We start from the raw sequence: 25,304 nt of genomic DNA, 5'->3' as shown, positions 1-25,304 counted from the left end.
TGATAAATCGCTTTATCAAATGCAAGGATTATTGTTATTATTATTAGATGGATGTTAAAAATCAAAAGGAGTTTCTTCGATGCCCTGGCCAATAACATTATAAAATCTATTTTCATCAAAAGCTAAACAGTTAACATATAAAATAAGAAAGCATGGTGTGGACATTACAAATTCTTATAATTTGTGCTACCTTTAAACTGACCATTATGTATATATCATGTACAAAATAATAACTCAGCTGTGCTGGGAAAGCCATTGCAACACCTGCTGGGAAAATATTACATTGCACTGCTGTTTATCTACACACCTATTTGCAAAGCACAGTAAATAAATCGTCTTTGTTGTCTTGTTGCTACACAACTTGACATTAATGGTACATCTGTATGCAATTCCAGATCCACAGGAAATATCAAGACAAATTTTGCAGTATTGGTGATACAATGCGGAAAAGAACTTTGGACCTAATTTTCAAATGTTCACTTTTAATACTTCCAAAAATGCTGCAGACATTTTGTATAACACACTCGCACATAAATATAACAACAAAAAAATGCCTTTGTTTCTCTACAGCAAAAATGTTTCATTTACTCCTGATGACCAAGAGCATTTTGTTTGTGGTAGGGAGGGGGTGTTGTAGATCCCTGCAGAATGTCTCAAGATTGATTCAAGAATATCAACACTCCGGCAAAAAATTTGCAAACAGAACTCTTATAGGATATGGATCACCCCAACCCATAGAAGCTCCGAAATGGTGAGAAGACAAACAATGGTAACAAAGTTTGACAAAAAGAAAAGACTGCCAACAAAAATCGATCTGCGGCAATTTTGAAAGTAGAGCCCAATATCTGAGCAGGATAAGTAGCGACACAGGGACTTCATGCGGCTTAGTTGCAAGCAGTTGGGAGGAAGGAGAAGAAAGTGACAGTACAGATCAGCTACCTTTATGTATGCCATGCATGTCCTCTCTCTTTTTTGGAGCTTTTCCATTTATAGACAGCAGAGTTCATTAAAAATAGAAACACAAAATGGTTAGTGAAAGAAGAGTGGCATTGGTTACTATTGCATTAGAGCACAAAGGACCTAGAAGAGACATTCTAATACACAAATAGAGGTAGTTTCTTTGTATGAAGGAAGCACCTTTTTTGAAAAAAAGTAAACGTTTATACATCATTAGCCTTACCTTGTTAAAACTACGACCCGCAGTATCTTTTTCGCTCGGCCGTAGCTCCTGTAGCTGAGCATCCAGGATATCAACCAACTGTTCCATCAGTCTAACTGATGAACTCACATCACCTGCATAAATTGGTCCTCTGGTGTGCTTGGCTAGCTCGTTTGCTAGGTTAGCGGCATTTTCACCACTTCTAATCTGTAATGATAAGTTAGATATTCTCAGTGTGGTTTCAAAAAAAAATATTTTTACAATCAGCAGCTCACGGCTCCCATTAGCACATACCCATGTCTGGTAACTGCTGTGTTGAAATTGATTGCGACGTAGCCATGCATGGACATGTACAGCTAATTGAGGTTGATAATATCCTGCCCACTCTGACAAATCAAACTTATCAGCCTAACTTCTTGGGTGAAAGCAGCTACCAGTTTAGTAGTGAGGGTATGCAGCACAGTTTGAATGCCTTATTTTGTCTAAATGTACTAAATGTAGACCTCAATCTATGTATTTGACAGAATACATAGATTGAGCTCCAGAGAGCTATAGCAAAACTGCCAGAACGAGTCCCATTATCCACAGCAGTGAACAGCATGAGGTCGAGGGAACATACAAGATGATACAAATGGATGACTGCTGATTGCAATGAAGCTTTTTTTAAAATTTATTCTTCACATAAAATGGCTAAAAGGGATACAGCAAATAAATGATGGGCTAAGGCATTCTGCTAGCAAGATCTACACTGAGTGGAACTCGGCTCCTGTAAGACTGTAATATTTAACACGGAATGGATAATGACAGAATAATAGAGGCTGCCACTTGTCAGTATCCTTCTGGGGAGCATTACTACGCTTATCGAAGTAAGCAGCATTTGAGTATTTGTGGTGTTAGTGTTACATCAAAGGCAAAATAAATAAGGTTTAAATTTACAATGACTCAATCCAATTGAGCCACAAATCCACATTCTCTTGTTGCCAATTTTCCTTTTCTTTCCTTCCTCTTCATCTTTGGAATATTCTGAATCTTTTTCAGGGACACGGTTTCATGGCTCTGCCCTCTCTCCCTTGCCCCCCCCTCCCAACATGGGCATTCTTCAGGTGTGAGTCTACATTTTATGTTGCCGTTGTATCTAAGGTTTGGGGGCGAGGGAGAAAGCGCATCACAAGCAAGGCCAATATGTGCTAATCTAAAATCCACACAAATACACTCTCCAGTTAGGTAACAGTCAGCAGGGACTGATTTTCCCTTCCTTGCCCAGGCCCACTGACACCAACTCTTGCTCCCCAAAGGCTGCCCTGCTGAGATCAGCTAACTCAGCAAAGGCAGGGATTACAAATTGGGTGACCTTCTGGTCTGAATGGTCGAGTGCTGCACCAGATGGTGCCTTTCCTCACTTAGCCATTGGGAGAGCTCACACCTGTTTCTTTCATCCTCACAGCTGAATGTAAAAGCTGATGAATTGCAGGTTGTCAATGGTTTTTAGTCTGGTAGCCCAGGTTATGTGGTTCACTTTGCCACATAACTCCCAAGGCTGTACACATCTGGAATATCTGATTATGCTTAAAGCATGCAGGTGTTATTTAGTTGTATTCTCAACTACAGCAACCAATAATACACAAGAAAACTAATGCTGCTTTAATATTGTGCCTCTGGATCAGGGTTTGTGCCACCAAAGTAGAGGTACTGACAATTTGTGTTCCTTTTCAAGGCGCTTGTGGCTTGTGTCGTCAGACACTTTGCACACCTGTAAAGAGTTTGATTGAAAGTTTAAGAACACTGCTCGCCCCCAAAATAATGGTAGCACAAGGACCAAAGATGTACCTGATATCACGCCACTCCTCTACCTACACTGAAGTGCCAATTGGGATAATAAACGTCTAAATCTGTTGTGCACACATACAAGGATGCACAGAACATCACCATGTAATTTCACTCCGCACAAGGCCTGTTCTTCCTGGAGACAGAAGTCACTTGCTTCAGAGGCAAATTCCAAAAAAGGATATGGGATAATGCGGGACTGGGAAATTCATCCGCTTAGTCTTCAGAGTCAGCCTTGCCTCTGCAGGCAAACTCGGAAAATAAAAGCAGCATTAATAGGCTTACAGCTGATACAATGTAAATACTTTTGGAAATAACACATTAGCGAGGATTTCAACAATCGAGTCCTGACGATTTTGTGTTTTAATCACCACTGGATGGGATTTTAAAAGCTTGAAACAAACCTTCTGAGCCACTTGATTTACCCAGTGTGAAGTACAGTTGCTCAGATCTGGGCCCTTAGGGTTCCACATTCCTGTGGAAACCACACAGAGATAAGAGGCAGTCCCTGCAAGAAATAAAGCAGAGCAAATGAGATAAACCTTCAATGTTTATTTTTATGCATTTAAAACGCTAATGGTCTTCAAACAGTGGTTTATCTTAAATATAAGAAAACCAAATTTGCATTATTTAATATATATTACATAACTTGTATTTCCCTCTCCCTAGGTTTAGTCAGTAATAGTATCCGTGAATAAAGGTGCATGCACAAAACTCTGGATTATAATCCTGCAAAGACCATACATTGAAAGACCTGTGTATTTAGATCTTTACTGCTTGCACAAAATTGCCGAAGCCATTGCCACCAACCTGTTCTTATGTGAGTGACTAACATTCAACGTAGTTTCTTTGTAGAACATGTGTGCGCCAGAATTTATTTTGCATATTTGGGGGAAGGAAGGTAGATATAAAAAAACATTCAAAATTATCGAACCAAATTGATATTACAGATCACATACAACAGTGCAGAACTGGACTAGTTTGGTGCAGAAGTTCTTAAGCACATAATATCGGCAAAACTTTTGTGGTGCTGCAGCAGTGAACTGATCCTTTTAAGTTACTTACAGTTGTTAGTTTCTCCAATTATGATCGATTGTCGATGCCCTGAAATGTCATTTATTTTGTGCCACATAATACCCAAACCTTGAGAAACTTGCTTAGTAATGGTTCGATTGTTCCCAAGAAAGAAAACACACAAAGGTTTTATTTAACCCAACCCTGAACTCAGACACCAGACAAAATGGTCAAAGAGGTGAAAAGTGTAGAGAGGAATATTCGCTTTTAACAATTAGTGGTACCTTGGCGATCTAGCTGTAACTTAGACTGGCCTATCCCGAGAGAATGATCCAGAATCTTAATGTAAGTACGGCTCCCCACAGACACAGACATTATTCATGTGCCTCGTGATGGGTCATGGCTTTAAGATAGATTCCATCCCTTGAGCATCAAGATAGATTAGCTTAATGACAAATTGAAACTTCCAGTATCAAGGCTTTCTGCACTCCTAATGTAGATGCTGATATTGTATGGCTCCTTGTCTGACAGAAATTTTTCAAACTAGAAAAGAGAGTAGCTTCACCTTTCAGTGGATTTGGAGTCAGGAGGAGGAGAAAACCCTCATGTCAACTATTTAAAGTTTCTGTCAGTATTCAAGACATTTGTTCTTGCTTCCTTCCTTACGCTCCTCGTGAGAACTCACCTTCAGTCTTTTATTCAGATCCTGCTTGGCCAGACACATTTCGATATCGCAACAAGATAATGAAAAGGTATTTCCCCATTGCATTAGGTAAGCATGGGGCATGGACCCCTGATGAATCTACACTGCAAAGCATTGATCAACTCGATATCCGATATATTTAACGAGGCAAATAAAATCTAGAACAGGGCGGCATGAACTCAAGCTCAGTGGAGGAAAGAAGAACAGGCAGTTCAGATTTAATTATTTTACAGAGTGGTGACTATGCGGAAATATTGTCCAGGGAAGTGGTTGGAAGCAGATTTTGTCAGCAAATTCAAGAAGGAATTACATAGCTACGTGACAGATAATTGAATTGAGAGGGTATGTGGATTGTAGGGTTTCTTTTCTAAATTTTGGGATTAGCCAGATGGATCCTAATGGATATTTCCACTTCTGCACATTCTTATATTGTTATCTATAACAAATGAAATCAACATGGTTATACCCATTCTATTCTTTTAGAATCTTTTGCTTTTTCTATTCAAAGAAGCTAGAACTATTTTCTACTTGGCCTTAACGTTTGAGCATTTCTGTTAACGCATTCTTCAGTGACTCATTGGGTAAGAGCCCCACTTAATAAGCTATAAAGCTTGAATGGCTGTGAAGGGTTTGTTTATCAGACATTCTGTTATGATGCATTAAAGATGATTATGGACCATAGAAAGGTTTACTTCACTTGTATCCCATGAAAGTAGTCGTCGTAAGGCCATTATGACTGTCCCTGTTCTCCCCTTAGAATTAACCCCTGCTCTTGCCACACACATTAAATGTTTCCTGCAGCCTAGATTGAGTTAATGTCTTCTTCCAACCAGACCTCTACGGTCCTGCATTATCAGTGCTTGACTTAGTTCCAATTGTATATCGTTTCTCAGGGGACTCCTCAATTAGGACTTTAATGAGAGACTGCTAACCTTATCTTCTCAACTGGAAAGGTTCCAGCATGTTCCTAGCGCAGAATATTTAGAGGGTGTATTAATTGGGGTCAGGTCTCAGTCTGCCAATTCCAATGCAGACACATCTTCCTCCAAGATTCTAGTCGATTTTTCTCTGGGTTTTTGGACATCCCAAGTCATGTGCTGTGACCAACACCTAAGTCATTCTGCTTGGCTTCTACAGGGCATGTTAGATGTATGTATGAGAACATATGAGATTTGGACAAACTCCATCATCTTCATCTAGCAACTTCACTGGGACTCTAGGGGTTTTAGTTAAATCCATCCATTCTATATTTTGCAATAGATACAATCCACAATTCTGATAGATGCAGTCAGCTAGATGAATCCCACTGGATGGAGAACCGGGTGAAGGGCAACCAGAAAACATGGTAGAACTTTGAACAAAAGCGCATCTTGGAATGTTCAATACTTTGGGATGTTACATAAGGCTTGATAGGAGTTTCTCTCTTTCTCTCTTTTATGTTGTGAATATAACTTTAATTATAAGTATAATTTAAAAAAACACAAATACAAAAGAGAGACTGTTGCACATAACTAAACAGCCATCAGTAAAACATTATGAAGGTTATAATTTGGCAGACTGTTGTCAAAAGTTATTTTTTAAAAAAGAAAGTTTAATTATTTGTTGATCTCTATGACTGCAATAACCTATCAATTTTAAACATACTTTGAAGATAATCTGTTTAACTCTAGCCAATTTCAGTGTTCCTTTTAATTTTAATTACTGCATGCCATCCAAAGCACCCCCTTGAAGTCTTTTGGTGAAAATAAATGATTGCCACCTGTTCCCTCTGCTTCCTAGTGTTTGGTGAATTATTAAAGCTGTATTTCAGTAGAAGGCACCATGATCACCAACGTGGAGAAATCAGCTTATTAAATGTAAAGCACAGTCATCCTGTTGATAGGTTTCCTATGCCAGCCATTATACATCTGAAGACAAATGCTGTAAATCAGGAATCGATCGTCTGGATGCAGAAGAGACTCCGCCAGTAGTTATATAATAATAATAATAATAATCCTTGCATTTGAAACAGCGCTTTTCACGTCTTCTAGATGTCTCAAAGCGGTTCACAGAATATTCTGTAAAGTGAATTAACTGTATCTTTGTGGGCGAAATGTGAGAATGCCTGGCAAACATTCATACAGACACAGTATTGGTAAGTACACATTCTTTGTGTTTAAAACCAGATCGGCGACCTTGTGTATAATAAATCAGTGAATCCATGCATCTCTTTTGATAATACAGTATTCCCAGTTATTACTGGGTAAAAGTAATGCCTGGCTCCTCCCTTTGTTGGGACATGTTTCCTGCTTCTCCCACTGAGAAGGACTGTAATCAGGCCAACGGCACTAGCACATTATCATGGTCATCTGGAAACTGCAGCATTGCATCTGGAAGCTTGCACTTGCTATTCACCACCATTCCTGTTTTGAGCAGGGTCTTTATGATACATTCACATTTCCTGACTCCCGGTTTACCTCCTCAGTTTAAAATTCGTTTGTACAGCACCATCGAATTCTAACTTGAAATTCCTAAACCTGCAATCTTAGCTTTAAATCTTCGACATTGTCTTGTAAATAACTTGAAGCTTTACTCCGCTCTGACATTCTTCAGCTTTAAAACTAAAATTGCACACAAGAAAATCCTAATATACCACTGCCCCATTAACTCTCTGTTATTGATATTCTGAAAGAAGCTTATTTTCCATCACCCGAGCAACTGTGGAGAATTATCCTACTTTGAAAAGTATTCTGCAATAATGCCAGCAACAGAGCTCATCTTTGCTATCTGATTGAGACTATATTTCACTTATGTGGAGGGCAGTTCCCTTTTTTTAAATCTTAAGATACGTATCAAGGAATGAAGTTGCCGGCAGTTGCTGATTTACCTGGGTCAAGAATTAAGAGAATCTTGCAGAATAGTGTTGAGTTGGCAGTCTGCTGCAAAACCGCAATGGTCAAAAACTTTAAGGTAACTGGGTCTGAACTCTAGGATTTCAGAAAATAAGTGCGTGATGCTTTAAAAGGGTTCAGTTGCTGTCACTGAGATTCTGGAATGTCTCAATTCTTGAAGCAGCTTGTTCTGAATAGGCGTTTCAAACAGTGTGAGATGAGCCATCAGGGAAGGTTCATTAGATAGCGCAACAAACATAAATTCTGCACAGTCTGAATTTGTTGCCAGACTATTTCTAATTTTATCTTGATTTATTAGCAGTGTTCAAAATAGGAATAGTGTCAGATGTGATAAGCAGTGTATTGTTTTGCCGTCCTCTGCAAATGACAGCAGTAAAGGAATTCCAAGACACATCAGTCCAGTTTTCCAAATTTTAGTACAGATCTCCAAAGTGGAAAATTGGCAGATCTTAAAAGTCTCTTTAAGCATGTTAAGGCCACGCTTCATATCATAACAAAGGTTTAACATAGAAATAAGCAATTACTGTCAGTGAACTAAAAATACCAACTTAGTGATCATTCAGGGACAGATCCAATTAATGTAAACATGGTAGGAATATTGTCTTGTTTTAAAAAATTGCAACACTTATAACTGTTGGACAAGAATTCAATAACACTGCCCACTTTAGGGAATGGAACACAGTGTAAAAGTATGATCACATACTCCAGTCGCAATACTCAATGTACTGTCCAACAAGCAAGAAGAATAGGACAAGGCAAGAGGTTAACATACAGAAATCGTAACAAAGTAAAGACCGTTGAAGCCTCCAGTAAATTACCTGACCTCTGCAGAGAAGGCATGTATAAGGAGGTTTGGGCTCAAAAGGAGCCAAAGCTTTTGAAATGATGGCCACAGATTCAGAGAGACCCTCATTGATCCTAACTGCTCTACCTCTGACTATTAAAAGTGACAGCAGTCATTAGTTTTTGGGGGGCAATGGGGTCTTTCCAAGCACCATGAAAGAGATTAGAGCATGTGACCACCCATACTAAAGTGGTGACTAATGCACTCTTCCAGAAGCCTGTCAGGTTCATTAGTCTTGCAGTGTAGTGAAACAATGAATCATACAGCAACAAAGATATGTCATTGTTGACATTCCCCGAGTGCTGGATATGGTCACCTGCACCAATGTACAATATGAAGGCCAGTCAATTTAATACCATCCATCAACTGTGAGGATTTCTATTTCCTTAACAGGGAGGTGAGCTGAAGAGTCCAGAAAAGTATCCTCTTGGTGACTGCCAATTACTTGAGGGTCAACAACACAAGACACTTCCTTCATCCTTAGTTTCATGTTGATTGGAATGTGACAAATGACTTGACTGTAGCTTCGAGAAGTCTACAATAATAGCATAATGCCTCGGCTCTCATCAGAGCAAGACCCTGTGGTACCACCATCAAACAAAAGCTGACCAAAAGAACAAAACACAGCTGGAAGCTGTAGTTGAAACAGAAAGCATCAACGTGTTTAAGAGGAAACTTCACGCACACATGTGGGAAAAGTGAATTGAGAGGTATGCGAGAGGGAATTAGGAGAGGAAGCTCATATCGAGTAATATGTGCTGCATGATGGTGAAAAGGACGAGTGAAAAATAGATCTTATGCCCTCGCAGTGTATTTTGTGGGACTTCTATAAATTTCACCAGAGATTGATGAACTAGGATTAGCAAGAGATGATACATGACCATGTTGTTGCAGCCAATGCTCAGAAAAAAACTGGGACCTGTTTCTTTAGTCCTCTATCCCAGACTAATGAACCTGACAGGCTTCTGGAAGAGTGCGTCAGTCATCACTTTAGTACTGCTGGTCATCCACTCTAATCTCTTCCTGGTTTAGGCTTGGACCCCATTTTCAATCAACTCTGCTTGCAGCACCACTGCACAGAGGGCCATGGGACTCTTGTACTTAGCTGTAATTATTAACAATATCCATTGAACAGAACTCTAAACAAACTGATAGCAAGATGTTCATATGCAGTGTCAATGCCGTTGCTATCGCCCTCAAAATTCCCCAAATTGCCCAATGTGTCTTTATGCCCAAATGTTGGTACCAATTCACCTTCAAAATTATCCTTATGTTGAATTTACATTAATCTGCACAATCAAATAAAATTGTTGTGTAATAGTTGGAAACCAACAAATTTGCTATCCAACACTGTTACACACTGATTAATTATAAGAAATATAATTGTATCTCTTACCTCGGGTTCCCTTAGGACACGGGCGTTCAACCAGGATGCCTCTCTGTGACTCTGGCCAACCTATTTCTCTGGCTTTGGTGGCCTCACAAAATCTCTCTGGGATAGGGAAGAAGCTGGAGTCTGGAGGAGTTTTAGTCCCAGTTTCAGCGGAGCCTGCTTTAGGCCTACGACTGCCTTCCTTTCCACCTCCAGCTATGCTTGTGGTCATCAGACCTTTCTCTGAAGTGGTTGAGGTTGTGGTTATCACTGTGGTTTTTGCAATTGCTGCATTTGAAGTGGTTGTTTCAACAGTGGTCGGCACTGAAAGAAAAAACACATAAATGAAATGTATTTCTTTTGCCAATTTCTGCCCATATATCTATCTATAGGAAATGAATCATGGCATGCTAAATACATCATAATTGGATAAAAGATTTTTCAGGGTCACAAGATATGATTTACTTGTATTGATTTGCGACTCAAACGGCATTAAATAATTAAGAAAGTAAAGTAATCTAGCTAGCGTTGTATGAAGTAGAACATTCAAGAAATTCGTTTTACATCATGTTTCAGTAACTTAATTCAGCACCTTACAGGAAAATAATTAATGTAACATCTGCCCACCCTGCAGCCATTTGTGTTTGAGGGCTTGTGAGCATGCCTGATTACACTTCAAAAAGCCTGAGTGGGAATAGATTCCTTCATTGTAAGAATATACTTCACTTTTCAAAAACTAGGAATAAAAAGCAACTAAATTCTAATAATAAGAATAGTAATACTGATACTCATCCTTGCATTTAAATTAGCACCTTTCATGTTGGGACTATGTCTCAGAATACTTCGCAGAATTTACTGTAAAGGTTAGTGACTGAATTTTGTAGGTGAATGCAGCAACAAATGTGTGGTCAGGAATGTGCCACAACAGCCATGAAGTGAAAGGCCAATTTTATCCTGGGGTTTGTTGGCCAGGACCCTGGGAAAAAACTCACTGAAGTAATATCACAACCTGAGGGCAACTTGGCTCAGTCAAACACTACTTGGAATGCTGATTTTCAGTGTTGAATTGCTACCTCTTTTCACGTTCTTCAATGTTGTAAGCCTCATTGCTCCTTCCCTGAAGGTGCTTACTTATGCACCTCCACGGGCACCAGTAGCCCACCAGTGCCTTCTCCAAGTAATCATTCTTTCTGTTTGGCCCTGCACAGTAAGTGTGAATAGGTGATTCAACTGTGTCGAAACCTTCATCTCCCCTTACCAGGTGGGATCCCAGGGTAGGGAAAGCAAACTCGTGATTTATCGCTTCCTTGAGGATGTCGAGATCAAATTTTGCAGCCCTCCATTGGCTCAGTTCAGATTTGACTAAGTCAACAAAGAACAGTGTTTAAGCTTGTGACTATTGAGGACTATATTGCACTGTGAAGTAGGTTTATCTATTTGTGAGTCTTTTAGTGCACATCTTATTGGCATTTGATCTTATTTGAGGCTCCACTGCTTTTACATTGCCTTTATACATCTGGAAGACATATCCAACAAAGTCTTGCATTGACCCCACATCTTTGCATACACTCAAAATACGTTAGGATGTATTTGCTTCACTAATAATAAATTTCTAATGACTTTGCACATAGACTAGATCTTCAGGTCATGGTGCTACTGGTGTGATAATATCAAGACCCGTGCACATACATGGAACCTCATTGGGTCTGATGACTACAGCCTTTTTCATTACAGAGTCAATTCTCCTCCAGGAGACGATGGGAGACTCAACTATCAAGAAGTTCACCCAAACATGGGACCGGGGAAACCAGGCGTTTTGTATTGCCTGCAGAGGCAGACTTGCTTCTAGATGTAAACTCGAAATTTGAAGGCACCATAAGAAATGGATTAAAAAAATTAATAAATGTTTTCCCATGAGAATGTGCTGTAGTGGAGGTGAAACACTTACAGCTTTCTTCATGTGGATTTGAAAGAAGTAAATGTGTGGTTCTGTGCACCGAGCTTTGTTCCAATTTGCTTCTCCCCTGAAGGAATGGACTCATGCTGAGCTTATGCTCCAAAGGCATCAGCAAACTTCCACTGTTTTGCCCAAGTGGCCAATATTCGTGTGTGAACCTTCCTCGCTAGCAATTTGCCAGCATCGTGTTTGATTCTGGGGAGTTGAGCTGATTTTGTCTTCACCAGACTTTGACACACATTCACTTTCCAGCAGGGGTCACTAGATAGATAGCAATAAAGAGAGGAAGCACCTTCACTTATTTTTCCCCTCCCGAGCCCTACTGAAGCAAATTATACAGCTCCATACCTCCCCACCATTCTCACACTTTCCCCCTGACTGACTGAAACTAGCAAACTCATCACAGATTTGGACAGGGATCAAACATGGTTTTATGCCAGACTTAAAATATAATACTCCTTTTCTTTACTTCCCTTCACCCAATTGTCAGATACAAATGTTCTGCACTATGCTTGAAAGTAATGACTTTCTTCAGCGTTGATGCCTGACAATTCAATATTTGTTCCTTTACACAGTTAGTTTGGAGACCAAATAGTGCTGATCAGGCTAATTTCCTTCAATATTATCTACTGATGTGCAGTGCTGTCTAAAGTTACTGGAGTAATAAGTCACAGGACCCATACTTTGTCCTGTAGCAATAATGATGACAGTATTATAACTTCTGAACCAGAACTTGAACTATCAGAATTTGTCAGTTTTAGAGGCTGGGCATTAAACTGCTACTGATGTTGCCGTTATCATTGCATGGATGATATTCTCATCTTGCCACTACCACACATCTCAAACACCAAAGTCCTGAACCCATGTCTTGTTTTGAATGGCTGCTTCCATTGATTGCTTGAGAGTTGCATGTCTAAGGCAGTTGACACTTCATGCCTGACTGACTGCTGCAGAAAGCCATTGGAAGCTGTCTGCATCCCTCTCTGAGAGTGCTTGTTTGACATCTCCTGAAATCCCTGTAATTTTCTTTTGATTAAAACACAACCAATCTTTTCGGCTGGAAAACCAGAGTGCTCGCTCAATTAAGATTTGTCAAAGTCATCAAACTCTATTGCAGAGGTGTCAGGTAATTGCTGGTAAATCAGTTCTGCTAGAGAAAGGATGGACTTATTAGGCCTATCATTCGATATTATGAATTTTGAATTTCATACCACACTTAAATAATTAGTAGTTTTTTAACATAATAAACTTACGTTGATAGTAGTGCACTTGGTTGTCAACTAAAGAGACCCATGCAAAAGCAAAGTATCTTTTGAATGCTTTACGCTTTCTTAAGATGGCAAGCAGCTTGAAAGGATGATCAAAAGTGACAAAGAAGGTCAATACTGGTTGCAATAAAGAAGCGCTCGCCTCCAAGTGAAAAGACGTTTGTAACAATTTAGTGAAACTACTGAGATAAATCAATGGGGAAAATGAAAAATATAATCGACTTTGTTTATCCATTTCATGTCATAAAACAAAGCAAGCTTGTATTTTTAATACCTTGAAGGTTGCTATTTGGAAAACCAGGGTTCATTTAGATGCCTATTCTTGTAATGCCAATTATTATTATGCAGTCTCCCAAGGGATAATCATCTCTGATGTCTGATTTTAAGCTATCTGATTAGTAATCTACTACATTTAGTAAACAACAAATCTCTTCTCCCAGGAGACAACCAGACCAAGAGTTCCTCTAACAGCAGAGAGCAAATCCATGAAGCAAGTTGAATTTCACTGACATTTTTATATACAGCAATTAATCAAACTGCAAATAAAAGCTACCTTGTAGATATTTGTAATCAGCTGGGTCCTTTACCATTAAGCTTAGCAGAATAATTTGGTTTACACTGTCACATTTTCACGAGAGATGTTTGGAAGACAAAAAGAGGCCCTTTGGACTGTGTGAAAATAATCACTGAAGTTGCGTGTAGAGGTTCATTTCCACATATTGGTATATTAAACTATGATCATTTCCATCATCTATAGGAGGAATTAGTGATAAGTCTACATTAAAGTTTGAACTAATTTAGCCTAGTTCAAGCCAGTCATATTTAGAAAATTCCAACTTTTGAGTTAAAATGAGAAAGTGATCTGAGGTAACCTGAATCAGTGAATAATTACTACGAGTATAAACTGTTCTAAACAATATTGCACTTTGAAGTTTAACATTTATAGAAATAGTAAAGCATTGAATATTGCTAATCAATGTCTCCTATGTCTGGATGATTCTTTCCTTGTTTTTGTTTATCTATTTGTTTAACTTTGGCTTGAATCCCAGGACTCTCCACATCTTCTGATTTCACTCCTTCACAGAATGAAGGCAAAGGTTCATTGTTTGATAGATAATCCTTCCCTCACTCCTGGCCTCTCTCCTCAGCTGCACTGTCACAACCTTTCTTATCTCTCAAATTATTTTATACAGCTAAAAGTTGCTGTCCTCCTGAACTTTCCTCTCTTGTTCTTCCCAAGATTCCAATAAGTCATCTGCTCATTCTGCTCTCTGTGATGAATCAAAGTCAATCACCTACTCCTTCACATGACCAGCACTGTGGGCCTCACACCCCTCAATTTTACCTCCCTCGTAAATCTACACATACAGCCTTTTAAAGTTCAAGATTGGCATTACCCAGCCATGTCTTGATTTACCTTGTTTTGCCTCTTCCTCATCTACCTCCTCTGCTCGTGCCATTGCTTCTGGGTTCTTAATTAAGATTCTACCCATTTATCCATTTCAAGCCCAAATCTTTCTTAGCTCAGTCTCTGTGTCTTCCATTTTTCTCTCCATTTTGAACTTGATGGGAGAAAATTGTCAAGGGAATTTTAAAGAAAACACTACTATGAAGGAGATATAACTGTTTTAGACACGGACAGCACCACACTTCAAAGCTGCTGAAGCACATTTGGTTTTCAAAATGTAACTCATTTACAGTAATTTAAGACCAAAATAATATTACTGTTTTTTCCATGTTTGTATTCTGTGAAAATGCAAAGCGTTTGCATATCTACAGTGACAATAATCATGTAAAGCTCATGAGCTCTAATTTTTTCGCCTTTATGTTATCGGATCCTGTCTATAAAAAGGGAATTCTCTGTGAAGAAATATCACTTAAAAAAGAATGTGTTACAGATATAAGGTGACTCTTACCTTGGCCAGGGTCAGGGGGACCAAACTCCAGTGAATACCTCAGAATGAAATTATTATTCCACACGTAGAGCTGGTTGTCTCTTGGGTTGTAATCCACAGCAGCTATGTGCTGGTATTGGTTTGGAAACTGAATATCCACAAACTCCTCTTTGTTTAGGTTGGTGTTGTATACATAATCTATCGAGTTCTTCCCCGTTTCGCTCTCGTTATCTTCATAAACTGATCGCACTACGTATAAAACGCCACATATCATGAACGCATTTGATGCTGTTCGCTTGTCGTACGACGTGTCCCAGGTGCCTTCAAAGCGGAGAGTGTAAGGGTTCAGTTGGCTGATGACCATCATTCCGTTGTTCTGCTCTGTGGCATAAATGACCCACAAGCCATTTTCATCCACTGCTAAATCTATGTCTGACTTGCCCCCCCAACGGTAGGGTGAGGTGTCGTGATAGTTGGCATTGGCAATGATTGCTTCCCCACTTTTGATCCTAGTTCTCAAGTCATATTTCACAATATTCCTCGTCCTTTCTTTGTTGAAAAACACAGCGCCATCGTACACCACAAAGCCAGTGCCATCAACCCGGTGGGGCAGTTTGTAGGTCGTTGTGGGCCGTCCAGAAGTGAAATCTTGCACTGAAGCATATTCCATCAAAGTGTCCGTGCGATAAGGTGTCCATGGCATGTAGTAGATTTTGTCCCCAGCCTGAAGTGGGTCTTTACACCAGGCACCAGACTGCTGCTCAGCCTCAGTTACGTAGGCCGAATCCACAACTGCTTTCAGAGTTCCAGGACAAACAAAAACTAAAAATCACAGTGGAGACGCAGGAGGAAAGGAAGAGAACAAAAAAAGAAGAGCGTTACATTTTTGAAAACACCCCAGGTTGAAAAAAAAGGTTTCCCTTTAAGATTTCACAACTACAATATTCTGAAACACTGAAAATTTACATTTTACCCACACAACAAAAGTAAGTGTAACCATTAAATACTTGTGAGAATGCCTGTTATAAATGTTTCAAAAGTTTGGGGAGTGAAACTGGAGTGCGGGGGGAATAAGAAAGAGGTTCGTCATCAGGTTTTACAATAGAAAGCTAGAGGTGGAAAGGCAGTGGAGAGCAAAAAGACAACAGAAGCAGTGCGTGAGGTAGCCCAGGAAACCCTGTTAACCATGGCATGCTATGGAGAGGGTTCTGGAAGCCAGGCAGATGATATCTACTGACACAAGAAAGCACCTATGGGTGTGAAAGAGATATCCTCGAGGACACCAGCAACTACACCCACCACCTTCTTAATGCAGCTATGTCCTCGGATCAGATAGAATACAAACTTATTGACCTTTACATCAATGTTCTGTTCTGATGAGATTCCTCAAAACACCAGAGTAGGGGAAGGGAGGTTAACAACCATATGGCACAAAACAAGGATCTGGGTTTGGGACTGTATATGTTATTTACCTTTTTGTTCCACTTCTATTTTAAGCATTGGAAGAGAGAATGAAAAAGTGCAAGAAAAAAAGAAAATAGATTAACATGATTTATCTATCACTGTAAGGACCGCCATACTTCAATATGTAGGCTCAATACGAGATATGTGGGGGTTAAATAAGTATTGTACCTTTTTGATACCAGTAATACACCACCTGTATTCCAATACTAGAGTAGGCACAGCGAGAATCAATCACCATTTTAGTTACACATACGACTAAAATGGATTATTGCATTAACAGTATAATACAAAACCCCTCAACAGGTCTTTACTCTAAGAGCAACTAATTTCTGCAGTGCCACTTTCTGTCTCCAAGCAACACCACAATCATCCACATTAACAAGGCACATTTCATGCTGATGCAAGAGGCTAGTCATGCCCACATTGCAGCATTTTAACTGAAAGCATACAGCATAGAAACATTCTCATTGTCATATGCCGACATTAGTTTGTTAACAAGCTCTTTAAAATATTATAAACTGCACCTAAATGCAATAAATGTCACCATTAAAGCTCCACACAGTTAAGAAAATGAATTAGGTTAACTTTATCAGGTTTCCACTGATTATTTGGAAAGATTAGAAGTTATTAGATTCATTGTGGGAGCATATACAATTTCTCTTACCAGCAGAGACAAAACAGGAACAAAAAAGTTAATGCAAGTTCACAGTATAAAGCAGCCTACCTTTATTAGATGCACTGGACAGATTTAATGGTTTAGATCATTATCTTGTATTTGTGATTTGCACAACAGTTTTGTTTGAAGCTTATTAATGCATTTTAAGAGAAAGGCAAATATTAATATCAGTGACTAGGGTCAGTATCTGCCAATAAACAAATCCATTTTTTTTGATTAACCAAAATGTCAGGCATTTAAAGGAAAGAGTTGACTGGCAAGTTTAAAGCATTAAAGTATAATTTGTGTTCAAAACAGAAATTCATAGATTAAACCAGGACTTTGTATTACAGTAACAAGTGTTCTGATATCCAATGGATATGGAAGGCACTGATGACATTTGATTGACAATGTGAGCAATCCCTGTTCAATAATGACAACCGTATGCGGCGGGTTTGGGGTCACTTAGTAAAACTTAGTTAAAGGGTTGGTTCTCAGGCAAGCTTTACTGGCAGGCCACTGGCCTGTCAGAGGTGAGGACACCTGACGAGCAGCCTGGGAGACTGGAAGTGGGCAGGAGTTAGAAGAAGATCAAGAGGAATCTCTTGAGAACTGACCATCAACCTCTTCATGGTTTTTCTCCCCCATCTTAAAGAGGCAAGCTGTGGATAGATTTGGAGGCATTTAAGCCATAGCCACCTGCTGCCTATGCTGACAACACAAATTGAGAACATCAGAACTTTTGGCACAAGCAAACAAATGCAGAAAGGTAAAATCCCCTAAACAAATTAACACAATTCTTATAACAGTGAGAATGTTGGATTGTGCACATAAGTATTTTGCAACGAAATTCTGCCTCAACGGCAATTAAATGATCAACTGCCTGAGTAAACTAGGCAACACTTCCAAATTTTCCAGACTCTTGTAACTGATTATGCAAACCAGCTTCCTAATCTGAAAATCACAAACAGAAGTTACTTTTCATTGCAAATGTGACACTGAGCTTGGCTTTGCCAATATTTCACTCAGTCTTTTCATGGAGAAAAATGAGGTGTACGGAATAGGAAATTCTCAGGGTTTGTTTCCCGATCTGTCTTCAGTTCAGCTGTCATGGCTCTAGCACCACAATTGCCTTCAGTGCTCTGGTGGAGAAAGTCAGCCAGCCAAGTCAGCCAATGCTTTATAGTAACCATTGCTAGATGTGCATTTATATGGTGGAGGCCAACATCAGACGATGCCAATATTCACTACGCTCACACATGAATAAAGGCCACTTGGGCAAGGAATTTGAGGTGACAGTTACCTGAGGAAACAGACCTCCAGCAGAAGCAAAAAACAAAGAGTAGGAGTGAAAGACGAAATATGTTTAGACATGGTTAAGTGACGCCAGACGTGGATTTCAAAAACATGTAAACTGTAGGAGAGAGGGAAGGCAGAAGGGAATAAGTTAAGAGGATAAAATAGTATGAGTTGAGCCTCGGTTTCAAAATAGTGACAAGAAGGAAGACGCACAATGCTGTAGGAGATCCCAGAAACGATGGCAATAGCAGTATTGATAAAACACACAAAGACCTGAAAGACTATGATGGAAAGCAGTTTATAGACTGGACTGTCCACAACAGAGTCCAAACTGCTGGAAATTACACATCTATCTGAATACACCCCATTATCCTCTCTAACTGAGGCAATACTCCTGAGCCAAATTACCTCAGGTGGCACCTCAGATGACAGAATGGGCATACATGGAAAGGGGGAGTCAGTGCAAGTTGTCTATGGATCGCCTCTGGGTATGAATTGCTCCGTCCTCAAAACTTGAGAGATATAGGAGCCCCTTTACATATTTTTTGTATACTCTACCACACTACGGATTCTACCCTATTTATTTCATCACCTTAAGAAAGTTACACAACATTGCTTTTGATTGCGATAATCAAACAAAATGTCTATCCATCCTATTTGTAAGTTATTCAAACTGTGGGTTTTTGTTCTACAATACAACTTCAATGATCTCAGCAGCATTGTGTTCTATGGAGATTTAACCATCTCTTTCTTTACTTATCTCTGTCACTTTCAATCTCATTCATAAATAGATATTTATTGAGGTTTTTGGAGGAATTGATGACGATTGCATTATCTACAGGAAATATCAGCAAATACCCCATGAATCTAGGTGCCAAGTGCCAGAATAGGGTGAAACGACTGTATAAAATAATCCTAAACTGGATATAAATGGAAGTGTGCATCAAGAATTGGAGTGTAGGGAGATAAAGGCAACATTTTTTTCTGATCCCCACCCACCTGTAAAAGCCAAAATAAAGTGAAGAGAGTTATTCTAAAAGGTAAGAGAGATAAGTGCAGAGAGAGAGAGTGACATCTCACCCAAGTGAAACACCAACTCTACCTCAATTCTACCTCCGTTGTCTGGAGGCAACATTTAGACTATCAGAGAGGCAATGTTATGGTGGCAGAGCAATGATTTCTGATTCCTAATTCCCAACCAGCGAACACCATTACTCTCATACATGTGAATCAGGAAAATAAGACAGGTTACCAATATTTATTTTAATAACTTGAAATAATTTCTTGCCAGTGACTTGGAAGGTTTCTTTTTCATTTGTGGCTAGAATTGCTTATTATTACTTTCACTTTATTTTTGACTGATGGAGAGCAGAGACTTTTGTTTTTTACGATTTCATCTCAATGAGTAAATTAACTTTAGGTCATTTGATACAAAAGTGGGACCTGCTGAGGCTTCACTGAATCTCATGTAGCTTTGATGCTGGGCATTCTTAAAAGCATTAGCCTTTGTTAACAATTTCCATGTCAGTTCATTTTTATAACAGGCTTAATTCCCCCTTTTTCATCTCTTGTTCCCAACCCTCACATTTAAGATACACTTAAAATTAGGTTTTCTATAACCATAAGATTGCCATAAGCAGTTGCAAGAAAAAACTAACAATGCAAATGCAATTAATTAATTCATAAGAATTGAGTTTTGGCTGTATCATTCATGCTTTCATTCTCAGTGGAAAAGCTTAATGTCAAACACTCGATAACTCTGTTTGGAAGCTCAGTCAGTCCAGTTACTAAGATGGCTGTGCAGGATTATTGTTGTTTAAAACACATATCTGCTTTCATTGAACGCTAACTATTGTTTTGGTAAGACAATAAGAATTATTTGAACTCAGATCAAACATGGTTTCAGAGCTTTGTTCCAGTAGAAATACCTCAGTTCTTAGGATGAGAATATCCTAGGTCACTCCCAGTCAGCTGCGTGAAGCGCTTTGAAACATCCTCCTGATGCAAAAGCACTATGTAAATGTTATTATTGTTGTACATCAGTTTTCACCTCTAATGACATGTTAGCACATGTATATGTACTTTAAGGTAACACGCTCAATTCCTTTGAGTTTTTCTCCATTTAGTATAACAAGGAGGAAGAAACAAGCAGTACCAGCGCCCAGTATTTTTGTCAAACTGGCCAACAATCTTATCTTCTTATATATAGTACATAGGTAGTTTGGGACATATGTGCATGCAACTTCCAGGAAGGTGGAAGGCGAACTAGGAGGACCTTGGCCTTTTTTTTAGTCTAGTATTTCTTATGTTCTTATGTAACATTATGCAAACGTTTATCACCTGGGGATAATAGTATCTACTGGGTAAAATGATTTTCCTCTTGATGTTCAAGTTGCTGCTTGACCTGGTATTGCTTGGTTAGTTATGGCAATTAGGAGCAAAATGATCAATAAGTTAGTTTAGCCCAGCCCTAGTCAACCTAACCCTAACCTTTATGTTAGCTCACCAAAGGTGGCGTCCTTCATGTGTGAGCCCAGACAGTGAGTATCAGGTAAGCTATTCACCCATGTAAGGCATTCACAGTCAAGCCTGAACTTGTCCTCACCCACACAAACACACACACATGCGGGTCACGCACACACATACACAACACACGCATGGGAGTTCAAACTGATTTTTCCCCTCCCTAACCCAGATATGTTGAGACCAATTATAGTGCCCCAACTGCGAGATGTTGCTAGCTAACTCAGCTTCATTATGAGTTAAACTTAAGACAGTCAGATCTGTATGACTTAGCACTACATAATCACTTCCTGGGTTTTGTGCCCATGCTTGCTATGTGCAAGAATCGCTATTAACATCACTTTGTGAAGGCCACGATGCTGGAAACATTTCTTAAGCTCACCAAAAATTAAATGAGTGGCAACCTGGAAGTTGAGCATTTTCTCAGGTCTCACTTATAAAGAGTGACTGAGCACTGGACCCAGCTAACACCTTCATAATGAGGTTTCCTGGTATTATGTTTAAGTATAGCACAATAGTAATGGGTTGACTTATGTAAGAGAACAAAGAAAGGCATGGGTTAAATGGTTTGCATTAAATTCCCGTCTGACCTACAAATTTCACCCTGAAGTTAATACTGAGGAGCATGAAACAGTGGAGATTGTACCGTAACTGGATAGAGGTCAGGAGCAATCCTGAAAGGGAAGAGATATTAATACCTTTTGACAGTTCAATTCACTATTATAATTAAATATCAATGCTTTCAATATATTTTTATTTCTTAAGTTAGTGTGAAATAACGTTCAATATCATTGACCAATTTAAATGTCAAACTTCACCTAAAAAGATTTACATTGAAGAAGTTCAGAAATTATTTGAAGCACATTTTAGAAAATAAATATAATTGTTAACAGAAGCAGGACTCCGGCATACCGCAATTGCACTTCTGGCTGCCTAAAAGGTTAAAAAGAATGATTGGATCAGTCACCAGTATCACACACAGGAGGTAGAATACTGAGAAGCAGTATGCACAGTGGGCTACCATCCTGCAGATGGTACAAAGGAAAAAAAACAGAAAAGGCATCCTTCTTAGAAAGCTCACAGAGGAACGCACAGCAAGAACGAAGAGAAGGGATAAGATCTTTGTTTGGCTTTTAATGGATTTTCCCTACAGATATGCTGTCAATATTCCAACGAACAGGTCTGTGTTTTGGCTGGGTAGAGCTGCTGCCCTTTAAAGGTAGGCCAAGCCAATTTATACAACACCTGGTGCTGAATGGCAGAAAAAGCTTCAGTCTGTAACCTGAATGTCAAATTCAGTTTGGTTTCCTTTAAAGCTCAATACCTTAAAAGCTAACCTTCTAACAAATAGGAAAAATGTTCAGCCCGCACCAGAGTATAAAGTCTACCCATACTTTCTGAAGTAATTCTAAGTCTTGCTCAAAAAGTGCTTCACAGGCTGTTTACACGCTGTTGTAAATCTACACATTTTACATGCACAAGGTCCCTGAAATTAAAGAGTTTCCATCTTTGGGAAAGTATTAGGCAAACTCGAGACATCTTTGATGGAAAAACCAAAGGAAGCATGTGTTATTTTTGATAGTGTTGGATTGCAGGCAATCAAAGTAAAGATACCTTGGTGCGATTTGTTTCAGTTTAGTTCAGTGGGCAACACTTCGATTCAGGTGGTTATGGATATCAGCTGCATGCTAGGACTTGAACTCACACACCAGTGGAGCATTGAGGGAGCGCTGCTTATTGGATTTGCCATCCTTTGGATGTTACAGAAGTACCTTCTACCTATTTTCCTAGCTTGGGAAGACTTAAATACCTGTGGCACCTTTTTAAAGAGCAAGGAAATTAATATTCTCCCTCATACAAATACAGCAAAAAAAATTATGCATCTCGTTGTTTGTAAAAAAAATTTGATGCAGATTATCTGGCACCTTTGCTTATGTAACAGTCATTGCACATTAAATTAACTCATTGTGTTTGAGAAGTTTTGAAGTGCAATATAATTTTTATTCTGCTTGAAACAAAATAATAAACGATTACCGAGCACTTTCACATGAAGATGGTTCCTCTTTATACAACTTCTCTGACACTCATTGTAAATAAAGATGTACAAAGAAATGCTGATACTTACTGTATGGGACACATTCATATTGGACCTCAAGGTATTTGTAGGTCCCTGGACAAGGGTCAGGAAACACATCTGACCCAGTTATCACAACACATTGTGTTCGATTGTTGCACCTGTAATGAAAAAAAGCAAGATAATTCATTTAGCAGAGGATTTTCAATTCACAAGTTAAATGGAATGGTATAATACTGCTGAATTTGTCACACTAGGACAGCCAGATCAATAGTCAAGAGACACTTAATTAATATTACATTAACTGTGCCAGCAAACAAAGCTGTATAAAAACTCCCTAAAAATAATAACATCAGTAAACCATTGATTTAGACAAACCCAAATGTGCTGGAGCAGTCAATGAGAATAGTTCATAAAGAATTGGTGAAACACATTACATATCTTCACTCTATGATTTGTTATGGTTTTATTTTGCCTGCAAAAACAAATCCATTAATTGAGCCAAAATGCTTTCAGTTTATTGACCAGTAGAAAGATCAGTAACATTATTGTAAAGGCATTATATGCTAGAATCCAATTGTAATTTACAGACACTGGAAGCAATAAAAACAAGTGTTGGTGCACAGATGCTGGTAGAGTTGAGATTTCGATCAACATAACCATCCTTCTGCCAGTGTTTCCAAAAAAACAGCTCCACACAAAAGTGACAACACTGTTAATTGCAACTCTGGCTGTATACAACGCTTTGTGACCCTCTAAAAGATCGTACATAAGGTCCCACTTCATGTGCATTAAATAAACAACGGTAGTTCAGGGGTTATCTTACTGAATTTTAAGCCAGGCATTTCAGGAGTGACAGAGAGCAGGGCAAAAATGCTTGAGCAGTTATATTTACTGTTCAAAAATGCAGTGGTTCCCTGGTGGTTCAGCTGGTAAAGCTGCTGGCGAGTGTGAGACTGAGCTATATATTGTCAGGCATATCCTTGGCTCGAACCTGTGAACCTGCTGAGTTATTTCACCTTGGCCAAGGTAGCAGTAGGGGTGCTATGATTGACCTGACTGGTTTGCTCCTTATGGTCTCGTCATCTGCTGATAGTCAACGTCGAGGTTCACACATTAAAACAGTCACTCAGGTGAGGTGCTGGAGGGCAGCTGGCACCAGTAACACTGGAGCCCCTGCAGAAGTCAGCACCTTTGGGAGAGGGCAAGGTAAAATTGTACGGGGGAGAGAGAGAGAGACAATGAAAGCTTAAGAAAAAATGCAAACTAGGGCCAAACAATGCTGGGGGCCAAAAAATGTGGAGACTGGAAAAAAAATATCAGATTTTGAACAGCCTGACCCCCTCAGCAGCAATCAATGGCTGGATGAGCTCCAAAATAAAGCCCATTAATATTCACAGCATGATGGCCCATGCCAATGCTTGCCAGCGTGCCATGCTAAATCAACTCGGGAAACCTTCTCAGTGGCTTTTACGCCGGCTATAGCCTTCGCTCGAATAATTCTGAGGGCAAAGCTCTTTGTTCTATTGGATACTCTCCGAACTATTTCCTCACACGTGAGGGCTCTTTAGCTCGTTGGGAATGTACAATTAAAATGTAAAGTACACTCCAGTAGAAAAACGAATTTGTTTGGGCACTTGGTGATTTATAATAACAGATGTTTTGCACTGTTTGAAGTGCTTGGAGTGAAGGCTGAACTCATCTCCATTTACAATGGCAACATTTACGATGTGGACTTCACTGCATACTTGATAGAAAATTACCCAATAACAGAAGAAAAGCCTGCATAGAAATTAATAATGAAAATTATTGAAAAACATAAAACTAAACATTTGACAGAAGTATCCACTTAACTGTCGACTTAAGTGGTGTACACTAAGCAGACGCAGATTAGGAACATTTGAAGGGGCAGACCAGTCGTTGGGACAGGGATATTTCTCACTTAGCTCCTGATAATCCAGGAGGCCAAATCTCCACTGGATGGGGGTGACCCCAGCTGGAAAACGGCGTGAAACTTGGCAATCAGTTTGCTATGGGCTTTTAACTGGTTAAACTCCTACAGTGCCCCACTGCACACCCTGGGGACTTCAAGCCTTGGCTCCTGCCAGCCTATGCCTAATGCTTTCTGTAATTAGGTCCGTTCCTTTGTGGAGAGACTTCATCATCCATTCCAGACAAAAGAAAATTTCCATGCGAAGGTGACATGCGCTAGTGGAACTCTCAGCCTAGTTTGGGTACCAGCAATGCTGGGTTCAGACACATGTGGAGGAACAAATCTTTAATTGTACTGCTGTTCACTTCTCAGAGATGAAAGAGACTACAATGCTCACCAATACACATCACTGAAAACTTGGCAACAAAA

The 25,304-nt window shown here is 39.4% G+C and overlaps 1 protein-coding gene across 4 annotated transcripts in view; it reads right to left on the bottom strand.

Moving 5' to 3' along the window:
- adgrl2a (adhesion G protein-coupled receptor L2a) overlaps positions 1–25,304 on the bottom strand; it is a 258,264-nt gene that overhangs the window by 32,328 nt on the left and 200,632 nt on the right. For 3 of the 4 annotated variants that reach the window (XM_042334875.1, XM_007887233.1, XM_007887232.2), the window contains 6 exons: positions 22,994–23,103; positions 14,949–15,749; positions 9,832–10,131; positions 3,388–3,491; positions 1,181–1,366; positions 940–978 (listed from right to left, as the gene is read on the bottom strand). In XM_042334875.1, coding sequence (XP_042190809.1) covers positions 940–978; positions 1,181–1,366; positions 3,388–3,491; positions 9,832–10,131; positions 14,949–15,749; positions 22,994–23,103 — 1,540 coding nt within the window. The remainder of the gene's footprint in view (positions 1–939; positions 979–1,180; positions 1,367–3,387; positions 3,492–9,831; positions 10,132–14,948; positions 15,750–22,993; positions 23,104–25,304) is intronic. The other variant, XM_007887235.2, reaches the window with a different exon arrangement.

Source organism: Callorhinchus milii, unplaced genomic scaffold, assembly GCF_018977255.1.
Source record: "Callorhinchus milii isolate IMCB2004 unplaced genomic scaffold, IMCB_Cmil_1.0 Scaffold5, whole genome shotgun sequence".
NCBI lineage: Eukaryota > Metazoa > Chordata > Chondrichthyes > Chimaeriformes > Callorhinchidae > Callorhinchus > Callorhinchus milii.
This window is presented reverse-complemented; position numbering and strand designations above follow the sequence as displayed.